The sequence below is a fragment of the Xiphias gladius genome, chromosome 4 (genome assembly GCF_016859285.1).
Source record: "Xiphias gladius isolate SHS-SW01 ecotype Sanya breed wild chromosome 4, ASM1685928v1, whole genome shotgun sequence".
NCBI lineage: Eukaryota > Metazoa > Chordata > Actinopteri > Istiophoriformes > Xiphiidae > Xiphias > Xiphias gladius.
The window spans coordinates 3,424,528-3,445,707 of record NC_053403.1 but is presented as its reverse complement, the minus strand read 5'-3'; the positions used below and the strand labels follow the sequence as shown (position 1 = coordinate 3,445,707).

General features: G+C 40.6%; 1 protein-coding gene across 8 annotated transcripts in view; it reads left to right on the top strand.

The window, feature by feature from the left end:
• galnt14 (UDP-N-acetyl-alpha-D-galactosamine:polypeptide N-acetylgalactosaminyltransferase 14 (GalNAc-T14)) overlaps positions 1–21,180 on the top strand; it is a 154,602-nt gene that overhangs the window by 102,681 nt on the left and 30,741 nt on the right. For all 8 annotated transcript variants that reach the window (XM_040125650.1, XM_040125653.1, XM_040125656.1 and 5 more), the window contains 3 exons: positions 3,943–4,010; positions 9,832–9,897; positions 16,920–17,041. In XM_040125650.1, the coding sequence (XP_039981584.1) occupies positions 3,943–4,010; positions 9,832–9,897; positions 16,920–17,041 (256 nt within the window). The remainder of the gene's footprint in view (positions 1–3,942; positions 4,011–9,831; positions 9,898–16,919; positions 17,042–21,180) is intronic.

Here is a 21,180-nt window from a genome sequence, read left to right as displayed (position 1 = left end):
ATACTTGGATCTAAATGCTAACATCAGCGTACCAACATTTTCACAATGACAATGCTAACATGCTGATGTTAAGATGGTATAATGTTTACCATTTTCACCATGTTTCACCATGATACTACAGGGAAAGTCATAGGATTCATCCTCTGGGCACCATGAATATCTGTATGAAATTCCACGGCAATCCATCCAATAGTTGTCAAGACATGTCATTAAATGCCAAAAACGTCGACCTGATGGCGGCGCTAGAGGGCATGTCAGGAGATCATCAAAGTCATCAGGGTTCATCCCATGGGGACCGCGATTGTTTGTATAAAATTCAATGGCAATCCATCAAATAGCTGTTGAGATATTTCAGTCTGGACCACAAAGGTGAACCAAATGACCCAGACTGCCATCCCTATACAAGCAAGTGTGACTGAGGCTACCAGTTAATCTAAAAGAAGAAAAAGCAGTAGTGCAAAATAAATCCTCTTTTCATACAAAGCTCTCATTCCGCAGTACCTCATGTTTCTCTTGCTTCTCCAACTCTCCTCTATAAAGTGCGGACACGTCTAGCATACTTTGCGATAAAGTTACAGTCGTTCATTCAGAATCACATAAAACCAAATGCTTCAGACCTTGATGAAGCCCTACGGCTTGAAAACCTACCTGATTGTCTACAAATGATCAAATTTGCTCCTCGAGTCCATTCCACACCTGTTTCACATTTAGCAAGCCTGACACCATTGTTAGCGAGCTGACTGACTATCCATCCATCTGTCCATCCTCTAAACTGCTTCCCCTGTTCAGGGTTGTGTGGGGCTGGATCATGTCCCAACATGCACTTGGCAGGAAGTGTGATATGTGCTGGACAGGTCGCCAGTCTTAGCTAGTGACAAGACACAAAAATCAATCAGACATATCAGTCATTAGTTCACCAGCCTGTTAGATTTTGTTAGGATTTTCTAGTCGTACATTTGATAAAATCGTCACTTTTCCTATTAAAGCTGCTGTTCAGGCGCTAATCACCTGCACCATGGCCCACAGTGGGGTGTAACATCACCTCCGCTGTTTTTGTTTGGTTCTCTGAGGAGCTATGCATTTTGGTAGCGGCTTTTATCCCTTTTATCCGATTTTTTTTTCTCACCGTACTCCTGTGGGAAACGAACCCCTCAGCCTGACAGTCGTACAGCAGCACCCTGTTTAGCATCAGCATTATCACTGCCAGAGAGTGGGGTTAAATTCCCACCGGGGACGCGCATGCGGCTCTGAAAAATGCACACTCTCTTGGCACTTTGGATGAAAGTGCTCTCCAAATGGCAGCTGTAGGTAATGAAAATTTAAAAAAAAAAAAAAAAATCCCCCCCCTAAAATTGATATATAGAATGTTGGAAATGAGCGGCGCAGATATAGAGCTATTATTCTGTGGCAGCCGACTGCGGTATTGTCAGCGGTGATAATATTTTCTGTGAGCTGAAGATAGCTTCTCCCTCAGCATGCCTGAGGAGAGGTTAAGCCTCATAGCTAGTGGCCTGTGAACCAGAGAATGGGAACTCCTGTGTGTGTGTGTGTGTGTGTGTGTGTGTGTGTGTGTGTGTGTGTGTGTGTGTGTGTGTGTGTGTGTGTGTGTGTGTGTGTGTGTGTGTGTGTGTGTGTGTGTGTGTTTGTGAGAAAGAGAGAGAGAGAGGTGAAGGGGAGGAGAAGAGGTGCCTGGAGAGAGAATAAAGAAAGAGGGGAAAAGAATAGCGATTTTGTCCAAGCATGTCTGTCTGCTTCACTGTAATATAGATAGACAGATGGATTGATTGATTGATTGACTGTATTATTGAATGTTTTGAAGATAGAACATGCCGCTGATGAAAAACAAAAGGAAAAATGAAAACGAAAAGAGGATTGAAAAAAGATACGAGTAACTGAAAATAAAAGTTACAGTGATAGACACAAGGGAAGAAAGAACATTAAGAAAAATGAAAAGGATGACAAGGCAAAGAAGAGAAGTTAGATAGATACAGTAGATAGAAATATAGAAGGGATGAAAAAAGAAAGGAAGATGAAAAAAAGGCCAAATGAAAGATAAGGAAAGAGAAGGATAAGGACAGAGAAGATAGAAAGAAAAATGAACGAGATCAATGGAAAGAAGGAAAAAAGAAAAATAGCAAGAGTGATAGAAGACAAAAGCGTAAGGATGATAATATCTAGATAGTTAGATTCATTCAATGGACGATTTAATGTGAACAAACGGGATAAATACTCTTCTTTCTGCTTGGTCATCTCATTTCTCTTTTCTTTACCTCTCACCCCCAACTTCTGTCCTGCTTTCTTTTCTTTCATTTGTTTGCTTCTCCCAAACCTTTCCTCCTCCGCTGTCCTCCCTCCTTCCCTCCGTCTCATCCATCAATCCGTTCATCCATCTCCCCTGATCGGTCCACGAGAGAGAGACTTACAATCAGGGTTATTTGTCTCTCTTACCAGCTTGCCATCTCTCTCTCTCTCTCTCTCTCTCTCTCTCTCTCTCTTTCACGGTGTCCCTCTCTACCTCTCTCTCTCCTCCTATATTATCCCTCACTCTTTCATCTTGCTTCACCTTCCTTCCTTCCCTGCATCCATCACTCCTCCTGATGGGGTGCAGTGCCTCAGAGACTCATAGGTTTGCTCCACACCTCCTCCTCCTCCATTATCAACCTCTGCTCCTCCTATTTCTCCATCCCTCACTCCCTTCTTCACTTTCACTCCTCCTGAATTCCATCCATCTTTATCCCTACACCACCTTCTTTGGTCTTGTCTCAATCAAACAATGTCCTGCCTTCACCCCCTCCATGCATCCATTCCTTCTTTCTTAGCGTCTTCTTTTTTCCTTTCCTCATATTCTGTTCAGCTCTCTTCTCTCAATTTCTCTCCTTCTCTTCTTCTTCTCTCTTTCTCTTCCCCCACTTTACCTTTATAGTCCCCTCTTTTGTGTTTTCTTCTTAATTTTATCAGTCGTTCTAGGCAAATCTCTCTTTCCATTTTTTCCTCACACTTTTCTTTCTTTCCCTCCCTTTTCCTTCCTTTTCCCTTCTTTCCTTACCCCCCAACTGTCTTTAAATCTTTTTTTATTCCCCTTTTCCGTGTCCCTCCTCCTATGTTCATTCTGTCACTTGATTTCTTCATTCTCTTCTTCCTTTTCCCTCTCCATTCTCTCCCATGGGCTTTTTCATCTCCTTCCTTTCTTCCTGCTCCTTATCAACTAACTCTCACCTTTATTTCCTCATTCCCCTCTCTTTTCTTTCTTTTTTCCCTTCTTTTTATGCCTGTTTTCTTTCTTTATCTCCTCCTTTTCCTCCCTCTCTCATTCTTCACACTCTCTCTTCTTTCACGTTTTTTTTTTTCATCCTTCTATCTTTTTTCAAGCCTTTTCTTCCTCCTGTCATTCTGACACTCTCCTATCTTTTCGTTGTTTTTTTTTTTCATCCTTTCTATTTTTCTCTTCACCCCCCCATTTTCCTCCTTATCCCCCTCCACAGCTTTATCCAGAGGGGATGATGAACACAGGGGTTATGGAAGAGTAGAAATAATGAAATAAAATAGAGCAGAAACCCACCCAGAACAAAACACATTTTCTCATTTTCTTCCAGTAAAAGTTATGAATTTTTTATGTTTCAATCTTCCTCTTTAATGAAATAGTTTTTTAGAGGCGACACGTCATACATTTTCATAACAGGAATTTGGGCTGACATTTTCAATATGTTGTTTCATATGGCATGCAGTGCGTACATAATAGATTCATGAGCACCTGAGAGTGTGTGTGTGTGTGTGTGTGAGTGAGTGTGTGTGTGTTTGCACGTGTGCGCATGTGTGTGTAGGTTGACATTTACTTGTCAGCTTTTTTTACATTGCACATGCATTTTTTAAGCTGTATAGTTGTACGTGTTTGTGCATATTTGAGACTAACATTTTCTTTTGTCTCTCTATCTTTCTCTCCAGTGTTTTAAATCGAACTCCAGTTCATCTCATCCATGAGATCATTCTGGTGGATGACTTCAGCTACAATGGTGAGCAGCAGCCTGACACACACACACACACACACACACACACACACACACACACACACACACACACACACACACACACACACACCACACCCTAGCCCCTTACCATGACCTCAAACTTCAAAACTAAATACCTAACCCGAACCCTCACGCTAACTCTAACCTAAACCTAATTCTAACCTGAACCCTAAAACCAATTCTAAACCCTCAAACACCTGTTTGAAGTTGTGAAGACCGGCCAGAGGGTCCTCACAACAATGGATTCAAACCAAAATTCTTCCACACAACCATAGAAAGACGCACGCACGCACGCACGCACGCACGCACGCACGCACGCACGCACACACACACACACACACACACACACACACACACACACACACCTGAAAACACAAACACACACATTCCTGGTCTCTTCCAGGTCAGAGATAACAGAGATGAGACCTACATAACAGGTCAGAGGGAGGAATGTGTCCAAAGCAGCTGGGTCCACAGTTTCAGGATTACAATGGAGATGAAAAAAGACCTCCATTCTGGTTCAAAGAGGAGAGAGGCGAGCTGTATGAACAGTGTCTCGCCAGTGGCTGTTTTCACATTGTCTCCGGAGACACTCAGAGTCAAGGTGAAATAGGCCAAACAGATCAGAGAAAATTGTTTTGATTCACCTTAAAACAACGAAATATTGAAAGTATTTAGATTCTTTAGAAAGAGGCTGTTCTAAAGAAATTTTTCATTGTCAGCAAATTAAATGAAACGGCCAAAATTCCTCCGTGCCTCAGAGAGCTCCATTGTTGTCCAAAAACTGTGTAACTGTTGTTACACTGGGTGACATGTTCCTTCATTGCCATGAACACACACACTCTGTAGTTTATTTTGACTCAGTCCCACACACACACACACACACACACACACACACACACACACACACTGTCCTGCTGCTCCAAATGCTCAATAGAGCACCAAATGTGGATTAATCCTCAACTGAAATTTACTGCTGTTTGAGTAATGTTTGTTAAAAACCACAGAGCCCAGCTGTTTCAAGAAATCATTTAGTCATTTAGAATTTTTTTTTTTTTAGAATTTTTGTAATCCATTTTTAAAGGTTCACATCTTCATTAAGAGCCAATGGGCCTTGCAGCTGAGCTCCCCAGACAGTAGGGCAGTCGGAGAGTACTGAGGGAGGGACTAACAAATTGCTGGTTTTGGTCTTTCATGGGATTTGGTGATAATAAAGAAAATATAAAGTAAAACCATCCTTACTGTTTAAGTAAAAGCAGCAATGCCACAATATAAAAGGAAGTATTGTCATCAAAAATTTACTCAAGCAAGTATTGTAAAAGGACCCTTTATCAAAAACTAGGCTTAGGAAATTATCGTTGTTTGGGTTAAAATAAGTAGTTCTTTAAAGTTGGAGGACCTTCATCGTCATGTTACAATAATTCAAACGTGGGTTAAGGTTGTGGAGCGGTCGTGGATAAAAGAAACAATGTTGGTGTCTCATGGAAAACGAACAACGGTCCCCTGTGTGAGATACCTGTGCTTTGTTGACCCATCCATCCACCTCAGCCTCCTCCCCCAGCCTAACGTGGACTGTTCCCGTCATAATTATGACGTCCTCCAGAGGTCGCCTAACAACTATAGGCACAGACGATCTGTGGGGTAGTATTTTTTTACAGGTGGGGGTTCGCAGCATTTCAGTAGGGACCAGTTTTTCCCAAGGGGCCCCCAAATGGGCCAATTTTGCCACGTTCTAAGGTATCAGAAGTACTCATTGTACAGAATGGCCAATTTTAGAGTGATAATTATTACAAACAGTACACAAATACAAACATTACATAAATTCAGACATGATAAAATAAACCATAAAAACATGATGCGGTGTGCAAAAGTATAATTTAATTGTATTATTCATACAGATGCATAAACGTGTAAGCAGCATCGTAGCATAGCTAGCCAAATGTGGAGCTAATTTTACCCTCTTTATACACTGGGTAGTTTATTTTACCATGTAATATATTTACAGGGGGATCGGGCCTTGTATGTAAAATTGTTGAAAGTAACTTGTAACTATAGCTGTAAGATAGATGTAAAGGAGGTAAAAGTACAATATCTGCCACTGAAATGCAATGGAGTTAAAATATAAAGGGAACTAAAATGCAACTTTGTTGTACTCATGTGCTGTGCTGGAGTAAATGTATACTCATAGTAGTTATATTCTGTCACTTGAAACTTGCATACAGTTATAGTCAGAGTTTTTGTACGGAGGCAGTTAAAAGCCTTGAACACTTTTACAGGTGGAGCAATCACAGTAATTGTTTTGATGAGCTGTAGTTTTCATTTTTCTCTGCCATATCTTCTTAAATGACCTTAATACAGCCAAAAAACAGAGTGTCTGCACGTTGATTTTTATGGTCCAGCAGTGATAAGAACAACACAAACACCTCGGTGTGTACAAAAGTACAGTGAAACAGCAGCTTCAGGAGAAGTGGGACCAAAAACCTGATAATAAGATTTGATTTGTTCCTGGAGCTTTATCTGAGTTCACTGACATTTTTTGTTTTTTTTTCATCAGTGAAACAGTTGAAATGTTCTCAGGGAAACAACAGAGAAAGCAACAAAAACTTCACACGAGCCACGGAAACAAAAAGAAACATTAAAAAATTCCTTCAGAGCAGGGAGGGGAAAACGTCAGCACCAGTTATTCCAGCAAAGAAGAGCCAACGTTGCAGAAAATGCGCTCTGTGACTCGAGGCTTGATACTACATGCTGATGATTCTCCACTGTCTTTCCAACACGCTACTCTCTCTGACACCTGCTGAGTCACCAACCTGACAGCCAATCAGGACGGGTGTCGCTGAGGTGATTCACAGAGGTGAAAATCCAGGTGAGGAAGGTTTAAATAGTGCCAGATTTACACTATGAAGAAATGATCAAGACAGATGAGGAACCAACGGCAGCGAGATGCGATAAGAAGTGGAGACTGATACATAGAATATGTGCACATGAGCAACAGCAGAATAAACAGAGGTAACGGACATGTATGTACACTTCAACCATGTCATCCTCCAACTGAAAGTCTGATCTACAAAACCACAAAGGAAAAACTGTTCATTTCCTTTCCTCCCACACATCAGTGTGTCATTTAATAACATGTATATCTTTGGCTATAATACCAATTTCTTGCAGGGATTTATTTTGGGATGTTAGACCTAGCATGAACTAACTAACTAAGTAACTAACGTCCCTTTTCACATTCAGTAGAACGTTTCTGTTAACCAGAGAGCGTGCTCGTCAATATTATTACTCTGACGATTTGAGGATATATAGTTTTCTAGTCCAGAGGTGCAAAACCTTTTTTCTTCTCAACCAGCTCTCATATGAGGTCCCCTACGTCTTTTTTTTTTTAAATGTATTTTAAACAGGATGTTTTTTAACACTAAAAATCATACAAAAATGGAGATTATTACAATATTTTTTCATGTAAGAGATAGTGATCCTGGAATTTTGGTCAGTGTTTAGCCTTCGTCTTTTTCTTTCTTGCTTTTTAAGTGGGTTTGGTCAAGTTTTCATTTGTATTCCTCCCACTTGAAGTGGCTGATACTGAACATTTAGGCCATCAATCCTGCATTTCCAGCTTTCTATTTCGACTTCTCTGCTTGCTCTCTAACTACTTTTCACAAACTCAGTCGCAGCTGGTGGTGTTACAACTGACTCAGTTTCTTGGGAGACTTGTCCTGTAATTTATAGGTTATTTTGACAAATATACTAAAGATCAGCCTCACACCAATTTGTAATCCTGTTTCTTGTATTTATTTGCCAATAACCAATGCAGTCTAATATAACAATCCTGCAATAAATCCTCCTTAATGGAGGTGAGAATGTTTACCTTTTGTTGAAACTGTTTTAGAGACGCATTGATTCAACTTTATGGTTATTTCCGACGCTGCGGTTTATGGTGCTGTTGAACTCTATTGTGTTATACTGACAGGTGTATCCATCATTTTATCTACCCCATTTATATCAGTGAGGGTAGCCTAAATAACAGACACACCTCCCTGTATATTGTAAAGCATTTTGAATTGCCTTTCTGTCTGAATAAATGTGCAAAAAGACTTGCTTTGCTTTCACCATATTGTTTTACAAAATCCTAATTTTCTTTTTTTCGTTTTTTTTGGGGTTTTTTTTCTAATTAGCTGAGCTACTCTTTCAATTTACCACCTGGCAAACAGCAGAGCCCCCGGTCGGGAATCACTTTTCTAGTTGGTATTGCCGAGTAGACTATTGTCAACGGAGCCTCGTGGTAGTTCAAGCCGGCACACAAGTTATTTTATAGTCACTTGCTCCGGACACCCTCCATTCACACATGTCCATGGCCCGTCTCTCACGACAGGCTATCCGTATAAACATTTGGTACTTAGTCGGTCTGAATACAACAATGCTGAGGGTCTGCGTCCTCGCTGCTACACTGCTGCGTTCAATCAGAAATCTTACCCTTTCTACCTCCCCAGAATCCTTGTGTATTAGCAATTAGATGTAAAGGAATTTTGTATGTTTCTTTCATATATGTTCATGTTCATTAAATGTTTATCTGTTGTGGGTTTTGCGAGTTCAGAGACAGTCTCTGCCACAAATGGCTAAAACCTTGCCATCCTTCGGTTTGGAGGAAAGTTTTTGAATCCCAAAAAACAATCTTTTTTTTAAGAAGGTTGCCCTGGGTCAAAGTATTTTCTTTTCTTTTGTCACAAAGAGTTTGTAGTTTCCGACGTAAAGGGAGAAGTTCAGCAGGGAGGAGGCGACCAGGCGTCTCTTCTGGGTCAAAGGGCTCTGATGGAGGTTTTCAGTCATTCAGGGCCATTTAACTGTGCCAAAGGGTGACATGAGGTGTTTTTTTCCCCCAAGCCTTTTAAAAAAAAAAAAAAAAAAAAAAAAAAATGTTCTTTTCATAACGCAATAGTAGAGAGGGCAGTAGCAGCAATAGTTAGTTATAAAGAACTAGCACCTGTGCGATCAGTAGTATATCAATAGCAAATTCTTATTGAGTATATACTCAATAATTAAGTTTGAATGTGTAAAATTAGATTAAACCTGAGTGAAACTATTATTCACTAAGTAGTAATTTTTAATCTCTGCACTTTTGTGTGAAGGAATATAATAAAGTGTAAGAAAACATAATTTACAGATAACATTATCATATAATGAAAACAATTTTATTTTCCAGTATGTTTAATTGTTGAATAATTCTCTTAGATATAAATTGTTGTCAAGTATATCTACTCAGTCTTTGATAATGTTTCAATTCTTCTCTATTTTTCAAATTACCTCAGTTAAAGGTTATACTTTATAAAAATTAGGGAATTGTCTTGAATCCAATTTTGATACTGTCAGTACAGGCAATATTTTCAAATGCCATTGTTGTTCCAAAACATGAATTAAATATTAATTTCACTTTGGTAAATGAATAATATCCACCGCTTCAGTTTTTATCACCCCTTTTTCCTTTGGTTCGTTTAATTTGGACACTTTCCACCATAGTATATTCTGAAAATGTATTACAGCAGACGGTTATTTTTAAAATAATAACACCGCTCAAGAATTCAGCAGGGAGTACACAGTCGGCTGAACAGCAACTATACAAAATGTCTGAGTTGTCAGACTGAAAGCTTTGAATTGTTGTCCTGCTGGTGCAGAGCTTTTCAACAAGCTGCTAATTTCCCTGCAGACTTTTAGAGAAATTATAATGATATATATTACAGAGCACCCAATTTTGTATTCTGGTCTATTATATATCATTCTATTCATTTGACTTTATGCCATGTTTTTCCAGAAAGTGACTGCCAGCTTCTCACCAAACTGCCCAAAGTCAAATGTCTTCGCAACAACAAGAGAGAAGGTATGGCAACAAGAGAGTGCACGTGTGTTTGTACTTGTCTTTGAGTGTGTGTGTGCTGTAGGTGTGAATTTGTTTGTACATGTTCATGTTTACCTATGACGTGTGAAAATGAAAATTTGCATTTGCAGCATGTGCGTGTGTATGTTTGAACGTTTAATTATCCATACCGCCTTTATATGCATTTCTGTGCGTGTCTCTCTGTCTGTCAACAAATGCATACAGGCAGACAAGCAGACAGGCAGACAGACAGACAGAGAAGTGAAATTTATTCATTCATCTCTGGCTGCATATGTAACTGCACAACTGAAATGACCTAAAATGAATTGAAGTGACAGGAGCTTCTTCTGAACCGGAGCCCAGTGAGGCAGAGAGAGTCACAGACTGTCAGAAAAGAAATGTAACCGAAGAGAAAATGACTTCCACAAGCCTGAACCAAACGTACCACAAATTCAATAGCAAGATCACAACCTTAAATTTTGACTACTCCCTATGTAAGATGCCAGACAAGCCACGTAAAAGCAGCAACATTTATAAATAACTTCCCAAAGTCACAAATATCAACCAGTGGAGCTCTAATGCCTCAATCACAAAAAATGTGGATGGTGTTCCTCATTTTAATGGTTAACACAGTCATGCATCAAGGCTATGCTTATCATTTTTCTATATAATCCATTTGGAGCTGCCTCCATGCTCTTAAATATAGAATAAAAATGAATGCAATGCACAAATTAACATGACAGCTTGAAAATGTGATGGGGTCATGAGCATTCTGGAAACTAAAAGCATGTTTAAGGGACAGAAAAAGGTTTGTAAAGACGTATCTAAACCCACTTCAGATGATCCTGGTTGTATTTAAAGGAGTAGAAACTGGTATTTAATGTTCAGGAGTCGCAGAACATTCAATTCTTCTATAAAACAACAGTGGAGGTGGCATAGTGTGGATAATTTTGGGTGTTTTAGTCCATTAATTTGACCTAATGCCACCCAGTGTTCCATCTGTGTGATGCTAGCACCAGTTAGAACTTTCACAAGCTTCTAGTGCTATTAAAAGTTAACTAAATCGAGCATGTACTTTATGTAACCATGGGGAAGACTCTTGACCCTTGAGGACCCTTTTGCTCATTGTGGTCGTTTTTTTTTTTTTTTTTCAAGAGCACCCTGTCACAAAACTAGTCCAGGTCCAATGCACGGCAAAAGGTACGACTGAAAGATAAAAAATATGTTGTCCTCTACCTTTTAAGTACTCTTAACAGTCCAAAAATGTAATAAATCTGGGAAAATGTTACATCCAAATTTGCCAAGAGAACCTGACAATCCTAAAACAAATCCACTTGTTTTAATTTGGGCGAACCACCACCAAAAAAGAGCGGGTGTTAAAATATTAATAAACATTTTAGATCATTTTCAACCATTTTCCGAAACATGCCATAAGATTTTAGTGTTTTGCCATCTTCCTGGTAGACGCTGGTTTCGGTTTACTTCATGATATCTGCTGATATAACCTGCCGAAACTATAAACTTATCATTCATCGCCGTCATGTTAATTGTGTTTGGGAGTGGGAGTATGGCGCATGATACATTTGGCAGCAGGGACCGACCAAAATGTTTCTGTATTGGTGAGTTTAAATGTATGTTGGGAAGCCCTGACAACCCAGATTAAAGAGTACAAAGAACTAATGCACATAGGCCATATTGATATACTATATATAAAGAAGTAAGATGTGGACCCCAGGAAGACTAAGCAACAACTTTATGGATTCAAATAAACAATAAAATAACAAGATGAAGGCCAATAGTGCAGTCAGAACACAAAGAGACTATCATACATATTATAAATTACAAAGAAACAAGGTAGAGAAAGTCCTTCTCCAAAATCGATTTTGCCTCTGACTTCAGCGGGACCTCGTCGTAGTCTCCACCTCTGACTGCACCTGAGCTTTGAAAGCTCTTCCTTTGAAAGCTGCGTGTTACACCTGAAATGTGAGGTTTACTTACAGAACATGTGTCAAACGCTGTGACAGCACTGTAAATATAGGAGCCTGTTAGTACTACTTATTCGTACAAATGAACATTAACTATATACCATATCATGTTTTTCTTATATACCACAGAATATACACAGTTTTAAAGCCATTTCAGGTTATAACTATGGCTTTCAAAGTTTAAAGATGCTACTGTGAACGTGGTCTACAATATGAGTGTGAACACACCTTCACTTAGACCTTAACACTAAACCTTTGATTTGATCATCATCTTCTCTGGATGGCTCAGATTACGTTCCCATTCTGAACTAACCTCAGCAGAGTCCGCCTGGAAAGAGACAGACTGAGCTGTTCTCAGACGTCTCGTCGCTGTTATTTGGTGCCTCCTGAGTTCAAATGGCACCGAGGTCACTGGGGCAAACTCGAGTAGAGAACAATCAGAAACCACTTGAAACCACTAACGTGCTTGTCGTTGGCTCAGGTGAGAGCAGTGCCATTGGAACACGGAAAATATAAGTATTGCTCCATTAAAATCTCTCCTCCTTCCTCTCTGCATGTCCCTGATTATTTTTTTCTCATATTTTATGTTATCTTTCATTCTAGCTCGCTCTGTTTCTTGTCTTTTATATTCATTCCCTTCCTCACTCACTCACCCCTCTCTCTCTCTCTCTATAACAACAGGAACACTTGTCCTACATGCTGTCACTGAAAGATTTCATTATAGCACAGTCATGCTGATCACACACTGACAAACACATACACACACACACGCACGCATGCAGGGTTCATCAGTTCGGCTAGTTAATAGTTTATGGCTTCAGGCCTTCTGACTTGATTGTCTTTTTAATGCCCATAAAAACTCCCCGGGCTGATACTGTACGTCTTCTCAGTGACATACACGCGCATGCTTGTTCATGTATACTTCTCAGGACCACCACTAACATCACGCGTTCCCTAGCCCCTTATCCTAATATTAACCCCAAACCTGATTCTAAGGGTTGCATTCGGGTTGACTCTAAGCAAAATCATTGTCATTTGCATTACATATGCTGTTCTGAGTCTTTTTATGTTCATGTGTATATTCTACAGACATGCAGTGCGCTGACTGTTTAGAGGTTAGCCCCAGATATCCAACATTACTCACCGACTAGGTGCGTGCACATGGTGGGTACCTGCGACTGTGCCTTTCTACGACAGCACAGAGCCCCATTAATCCGAAAACTCCAGTTCTTTCCCTCACTTCCATCTGGACAATCAGATTTTTCCTTTAGTCTCTGTATGTTGACAGAGTAGATTCCTACGGCTTTGCAATAAACATGATATTATGGCCTAAGTTTAAACATTTTCAGTTGGTGTGGTTGCCTCTTCGCTTTGCCATCTTGAGTGAGAACTGTATACTGCGTGTTCTTTATGTTCCAAACTGTTGCTTCCACAATAAACACAATTGCTACATTACCCCTCTTCTGGCAGAGCCTCAGATCGATTAGGAGGCTTTTGCACAGCACAGAAGTAGACTGCTGAACAGTATGTTGAGAGAGCTGGAAACACACTGAACATACAGATCGAAAGCAGGGAAGTGGCTTATTTGCTGGAGTTGTTTTTCAATTTTTTTGAATTTTTTTTTTTTTACCAAGTCTTAAACGAATCAGTATATTTAAAACAAAGTGCTTGATGAATCATCGAACAATATATGAAACCCATTCCAATGTTGGATTTGGGGGGGGGGGTGTTTCCAGGATTTTATTTGTCATTTACAAACTCGACATACACAACTTCACGCAGTGATTACCCGGCTATGTGGAAGTGAGAAAGTAAGCATTGTCTCAGCTTTTATCTCAAGCTCGTTACGCGAATACTTTTAATACTTTTCATGCGTGCAAGCAAATGCAACACTAGGAATGCCTACGAGAGACTAGTTAGCACTTTTATCCCCATTTGAGCTATTTATCACATCTCACCTTCAGTGTGGCCATTCAGAACAGATGTAATCACTCTGGCCTTCAGACTCTTTGTGCAAACTGATTATTTTCAAGCACCACCCTGGCCTTAACACTCAAGCAATCCTTTTGGGTCAAGTGAAGACAAGACAAAATGTCCCCACTTTTAAAGTCTAAAACCTGAGTTGGTCCTCACAAGTATAGAAGTACAATGGCACACACAGCTGTGATAAGTGGAGATAGTTATCAAGTTATCAAAGTAGATTAACACTCTCCCTTGTACAAAGTCAGCCTGTCCTGCACTGTATGAGTGTGTGTGTGTGTGTGTGTGTATCTGAGTAAATTGGCGTCAACGTCTATGAGGGTGTCTGGTTGTATGTGGGTCCAGTTTGTGTGTGTGTGTGTGTGTGTGTGTGTGTGTGTGTGTCCATCCATCCAGAAAATAAAGCCTTATTGAGGATGAAATGGGATTTTTAATTGGCTGAGCCTCGGCCTAACACCGCCGTGTGAAACTTCACGGCCCCTCATACAAAGTCACCGACACACACACTCACAATGGACCCACGCACGGTCACGGCAACACACACACACACACACACACACACACACACACACACACACACACACACACACAACATTGCACACTCAGCCTTGTGTATGTGTATATACTTGTTCCAAAGAGCGCACACACACACACACACACACACACACACACACACACACACACACACAGCCTTGTTTATGTGTATATACTTGTTCCAAAGAGCGCACACACACACACACACACACACACACACACACACACACACACACACACACACACACACACACACAACATTGCACACTCAGCCTTGTGTATGTGTATATACTTGTTCCAAAGAACACACACACACACACACACACACACACACACACACACACACACACACACACACACACACACACATACAAACATAACATTGACTTGTGTGTGTGTGTGTGTATATGTGTTGTGTACACACACACACACACACACACTATATCTTCATGTCAGGGAGTATTGATTAGACCATTTAGTCCAAATAGAAGGGAACACTGGCCCTCATCAGGGAGACCTCCCTAACAGGCTCATTTACACACAAACACAAACACACACACACTCCGTCTCTCCCTGTCTTTCTGCAACACAACTGCAATCAGCCAACCCACACATTCGCTCTCCTTGACACTAACCTCTACTCCCTTCCTCTCTCTCCCTCTCTCTCTTTCTCTCTCTCTTTCTCTCCCGTTTTAAAATGGACACACACACACACACACACACACACACAGACCTTAAGACAGACACACACGCATGCAGGGTGTGATGGGCCTGTTGAAAGGTTGTGTCCATGTCTGACAGGGCCTCTAAGAGCCCTGCATCGATTTTCCCCTTTGCTGACTGACTGACTGAGTGAGTGGGGAAGGGAGAGAAGGAGGGAGATGGGGCATGTCAATAGGCAGAGCAAGGCACTAACGGTGCCAGGGTTCAGGGTTCCATTCCCAACCAGTGCCTAAAAGTATTCTGTCCTACTGCAGCTGAGAGGCAGTATGGAGGAAAGTGTGTGTATATTTGTAAGAGGAAGACAGAGGTTGCGTGTGTGTGTGTGTGTGTGTGTGTGTGTGTGTGTGTGTGTGTGTGTGTGTGTGTGTGTGTGTGTGTGTGTGTGTAACTGATAGTCACACCTCGTGAGCTTGAAATTTTAATATATACTGTCTTATCCGATCTGCCGCCCTGAAAAGAATCAATTTCAGTAGGCAAAGTGGAAGATTTCACTTCAGCGCAGGGCAGCTCCGGCGGCTCCGAGGCTGTATGTTCGACGTCAGCCGTATCCAAGTGCATGTACTGCATGGAAAGTGCATGTCTGGATACTCATGTATGTATGAAAAGATATATGCATAGTGCATGAGAGAAGAGGCGTCACTGGGAAAGTTAACATGAGCCAAGGCTGCTTGTCAGAAATGTCATTAAAACCAGCAACTCTAGCCAGGCACCAGAACCTGCTGCATGTATGTTAACATAAATCAAAAAAATCATAATTTCATAAAATCATTAGATTTATTATCTTGTTGATTTCTATTAAGAGAAGATTTTATTACTATTAATATTATTATGAATAGTAGTAGATATAGTACCAGTTGTATTTCAAGTAATATTTAATTTCTACAAAATGTATCTTAAATGACATTACACCATGCATATGTGTTTTGTTTTTTTCTCATATTCTTTCAGTTCTCAGTTTGTTACTTGGAAAAGGGCAAAGCAAAAGTAAATAAAAATAATCACTTTTGGGCAAAAAATGCAAATAGGAGAGAATTGTTCTTCTAAAGTTCTACGTGATAACTTAGCACCGCAATAGTGCCACCATAAACAGAGGATCCAGAAGGAATTGGTAACTGCGGATTTGAAGAAACTGGAAGGTACAGAATTGTGTGCTTTCTTGTTGTTAAAATAGCAGTAAAAATTAAATGTTAATATTTTACCGATGAAAATAAAATAATGCAAACATTCAAAACCTCAGTGGAAGAACTCAAAAATGATTAGTTGTCAAACTAAAATGAAAGCTTATGAAAATGGGGGGGGGGGTGTACTGTACTGGTAGACATTTTTATGAGGGTGTTATCTGCTTATCATTGGAAGATGTTACTACCAACAAGACAACACAGTTCCACTACATGTTTTTCTTTATACCAGACCAAACAAATGACACATTTAAATTATATATGTATATGCGGTGATCTATGACTCCTTCATAAAACATTTCTGTTGAATCTCTTGTTGGATTTGCTTGTAAGAAATTAGAAATGTTGCAAGTGCTTTATCAGTGAAAACGTACCTGGCTTTGACTGTGGGCCGCGGGTGGAGGCCCCTCCGAGAGCCGGCAGGGATTCCTGTTGCGTAAATTTGGCATATTTATCAAATTTGTGAACAAGGTGTGGACCGTGCGGATTGAAACAAATGTAGTAGATATCACTTATAATCTGGAGCTGTTTGCCCACATGAGAAGCAGAAGGTAATGAATGGGATCTCTTCTGTGTGCATGAAGCATTTTAAACCGACACACTTGCATTTCTGTTTGTGTGTCAGGTCTGATCAGGTCCAGGGTGCGGGGGGCCGATGCTGCGAGGGCCGGGGTCCTTACCTTCCTGGACAGCCACTGTGAGGTCAACAAGGACTGGCTTCCCCCCCTCCTGCAGAGGATCAAGCAGGTAGACCACAACACCAACCTGATTTAAACAAACAAAAACACTGTGTGTGTGTGTGTGTGTGTGTGTGTGTGTGTGTGTGTGTGTGTGTGTGTGTGTGTGTGTGTGTGTGTGTGTGTGTGAGAGAGCGATGATTCCAGTGGCTGAGGTGAAATAGCGACAAAGGAGAAAATAGCTGTTGGTCTCATTGCCTCTCATTAAGAAATAAGTGCTGCACGCTCTCTTTCACCCCACTCCTCCTCTCTGCTCTTCTGTTTGCCTCTCCTCCTCCTCCTCCTCTCCTCTTCCTCCTTGCCTCCACTTCTGTCACCTTGTTTTGTCTCCTCTCAGCTCCTCTCCTCCATTGTCCTTGTCCTCTCCTCTTCTCAGTTATTACCACTTGTCAGTTCATCCTTCCTTTTCTCTCCTTGCCTCCTTTTTCTGTCACTTCCACCTGTCGTTACCTCCCCTCCCCTCCCCTCTTGCTGTCTTTTCTCTCTTTACACCTCCTCTCTCTGTCCTCCAGTCTCATCTTCCCTCTCCTCTTTTCTCATCATGTCTCTCTCTTAACCTCATCCTTTGTCTTCTTCTTCTCCTCTTTCCTGCCATGCTGCCTTTTTCATCTCTCATCTCTTCCACTTCTCTCTCCTCTCTTATTTGCTCTTGCCCTCTCACCTCCTGTCTCACTTGCTGTCACCTCCCTTTTCTCATCATTTCTCTCCAATAACCTCTTTGGCTCTCCTTTCTCTTTTTTCATCCCCTTACATCTTCTATCCTATTTTCCTTTACTTTTCCAGTCTCCCCTTTATTTTTAACCTGTCACCCTCTTTGACTGCTCTCCTCTCCTCACCACTCACCTTCCTGTCACATCATCATCCCTTTCTTACCCTTACACCTTTTCGCCTCTTTTCTTTTCCCTTCTCCTCTCCTCTTGTTTTCTCTTCTCTCCTATTGTTCTGTCTCTTCTCCTCTCCTCGTCTATCCGTTTTTCCCTCTCTTCTCATCCCCTCATTTTATATCCTGTCCTCTTGTTTCCCCTCCTTTCTTCTTCTCTGCACTCCTTTTCTTTCCTCTCCTCTCTTCTTATCTCATCTTGTCTTCTCTTGTTTCCTCCCCTCTCCTCCAACCTTTTATGCTCTTTTTACACCTCTCTCCTCTTTTTGATTATCTCCTGTCCTCTTCTCCTCTTTTCACTACTTCAACCATGTCTTTCTTGTCTCCTCCTCCCCCTTCTCTCTATATCTCCCCTACTCTCATTCTCTTTCCTCACATCACCCCCTCTTTACTTTTCTCCTGTCTTCTCTTTACATTTTATTGTTTTTCTCTCCATCTCCTTGTCTCCTCTAATCTTACCCCTCTCTCCTCTCCTTCTCTCCTCTTTCCTCTTCTAGTCTCCCCCTTTCCTCACCCATTCTTGTCTCTCTTTACACCCCCTCTCCTCTTTTCTCATCATGTCTCTCTCTTAACCTCATCCTTTGTCTTCTTCTTCTCCTCTTTCCTGCCATGCTGCCTTTTTCATCTCTCATCTCTTCCACTTCTCTCTCCTCTCTTATTTGCTCTTGCCCTCTCACCTCCTGTCTCACTTGCTGTCACCTCCCTTTTCTCATCATTTCTCTCCAATAACCTCTTTGGCTCTCCTTTCTCTTTTTTCATCCCCTTACATCTTCTATCCTATTTTCCTTTACTTTTCCAGTCTCCCCTTTATTTTTAACCTGTCACCCTCTTTGACTGCTCTCCTCTCCTCACCACTCACCTTCCTGTCACATCATCATCCCTTTCTTACCCTTACACCTTTTCGCCTCTTTTCTTTTCCCTTCTCCTCTCCTCTTGTTTTCTCTTCTCTCCTATTGTTCTGTCTCTTCTCCTCTCCCTCCTCGTCTATTTTCCTCTCTCTCATCATCTCATTTTTTTATATCCTCTCCTCTTGTTTCCCCTCCTTTCTTCTTCTCTGCACTCCTATTCTTTCCTCTCCTCTCTTCTTATCTCATCTTGTCTTCTCTTGTTTCCTCCCCTCTCCTCCAACCTTTTATGCTCTTTTTACACCTCTCTCCTCTTTTTGATTATCTCCTGTCCTCTTCTCCTCTTTTCACTACTTCAACCATGTCTTTCTTGTCTCCTCCTCCCCCTTCTCTCTATATCTCCCCTACTCTTTCTCTTTCCTCACATCACCCCCTCTTTACTTTTCTCCTGTCTTCTCTTTACATTTTATTGTTTTTCTCTCCATCTCCTTGTCTCCTCTAATCTTACCCCTCTCTCCTCTCCTTCTCTCCTCTTTCCTCTTCTAGTCTCCCCCTTTCCTCACCCATTCTTGTCTCTCTTTACACCTCTTCGTCCCACTTTTTTCCTCTCACCTTCTTTTCCTTTCCTTTCTCACCTTATTTGACTCCTCCTCATACCTTCTGTCCTCTCTTCTCTCCCCATCTCTTCATTTTCTCAGCTGTCTCCGCCTTCTGCGGTGCATCAGGTCAACAGTAATTTTTGCTGATATTAAGACCTTTGATCTCCCTCTATTGAGCAGCGATCAATAAGTAAAACCACCAGAGAGCCTGATTTGTTTTTGCTGCTGTACCACCATCTTCCATATGCATACTCACGGTTTGAGTGTGTGTGTGTCTGTGCAGAGGGGTCATTTGTCACTGTCTATCCAGTCACTTTATACTCATATATTTAGATTTAAATGTATGAGGTATTGATCCAGGTAAACACACACACACACACACACAGGCAGAACTCCAGACCAGCGTAAAAATAATCGTCTCTCTTATTGATATAGAGAGCTGAAGTCCTGCCCAACTTCCAGGTTAACTTCTGTTCTACTTGCTTCCACAGCCCAATGCCTATCCCATATTTTCTCTGTCCATATTCTAAGCTAGTTTGGGTCCACTATCATGCAGTGCTGGGAGGGTACGCTGTCATTTTAGCAAAGAAACTAAGAGAGAGACTATTTTTTACAATTCCCATGAGGCGTTGACAGCTCTGCTGTGGCTAAGGAGGATATGTTGCTGTTAGATGTCAACAAAATAATAATTGTTTCATCATCAATGGCAAATAACTGTTGTGTTGTTATTTTGCAGTCAAATTCAAAGTCAAAGTGATTCAAAGTATAAATGCTGCAGCTTTCTCATATAAATAAATCCCTTTAACTCTAATTGATTTCCTACAGCACCGACGCAGCCCACATCCATCACATTAAAGTGTATGCATTATAATAACATGTGTTACTTTTATTTGTCAAAAATAGTTTGCACTGTTCATGTCATGCTCAAGAGGTGATGGTAAATGGGGTTCATGTAGTGACATTGCATATTTTCTACTTTTTATGTTGCACTGTGGGTTGATTTGAATTAATTATACATAGTAGAATAAACTAAAAAATAACAGAGGACTAAAAAACAAATACAATTGTTATAGTTTATAGTGTATTTCCAGTATCTGAAAACTCTTTCCTGGGAAACATTGACAAGGTAAGTGAATAAGTAAGTGATGTTTCATGTCTTAACATTGATAAGAATATTTAACAACTGTGGATTAACAAAGAAAAGAGTTTCACCTACAGAATCTCAAACTTCATTTACAGAATAAAGAAAAAGCAAACAGACTAATTGCAGCAGAAGAGAGGGAGCACTGCAGGTCTGCAGGGAGGGCGTCTATGAGCCAGAACTACAGCGGCACTGCCTTTCTAAAACATAGACCCAAAGAAAATGCAATTAAGCTGGAGTTCTTTATATTTTAGAATGACGGGTTTAGTTTTTCGATATTAGCTGCAGTCTTTAGATCAAATCATTGAAGCGAAAATCGAGATAAGAGAGAGGTACTTTATTTATCCAAAGAGGAATTCACAAATAATAAAAGTCTTGCCAATAGTTAACAAAAATCAGGTAGATCTCTCTCTTGTTCAGCTGATTTCTCAATATAAAATAGTAAATTAAATTAACTAAAAAATCATATAATAGATGTCATCCCAGAAATGATCAAAAATTGCCCCATACAGACAAACTAAGAGCAGTCTAACACATTATGTACCACTGAAATTGCAGGTTAGGTCGCTTGTACTGACTTCTTTGTTCTTGAGTAGCATTTTGGGCATGGAAGTTAAAAGTCTGTATCTACTGAATCATTATTTTATAATATTCTATTGTTTTCGTACTCCGTAATGATTAGTA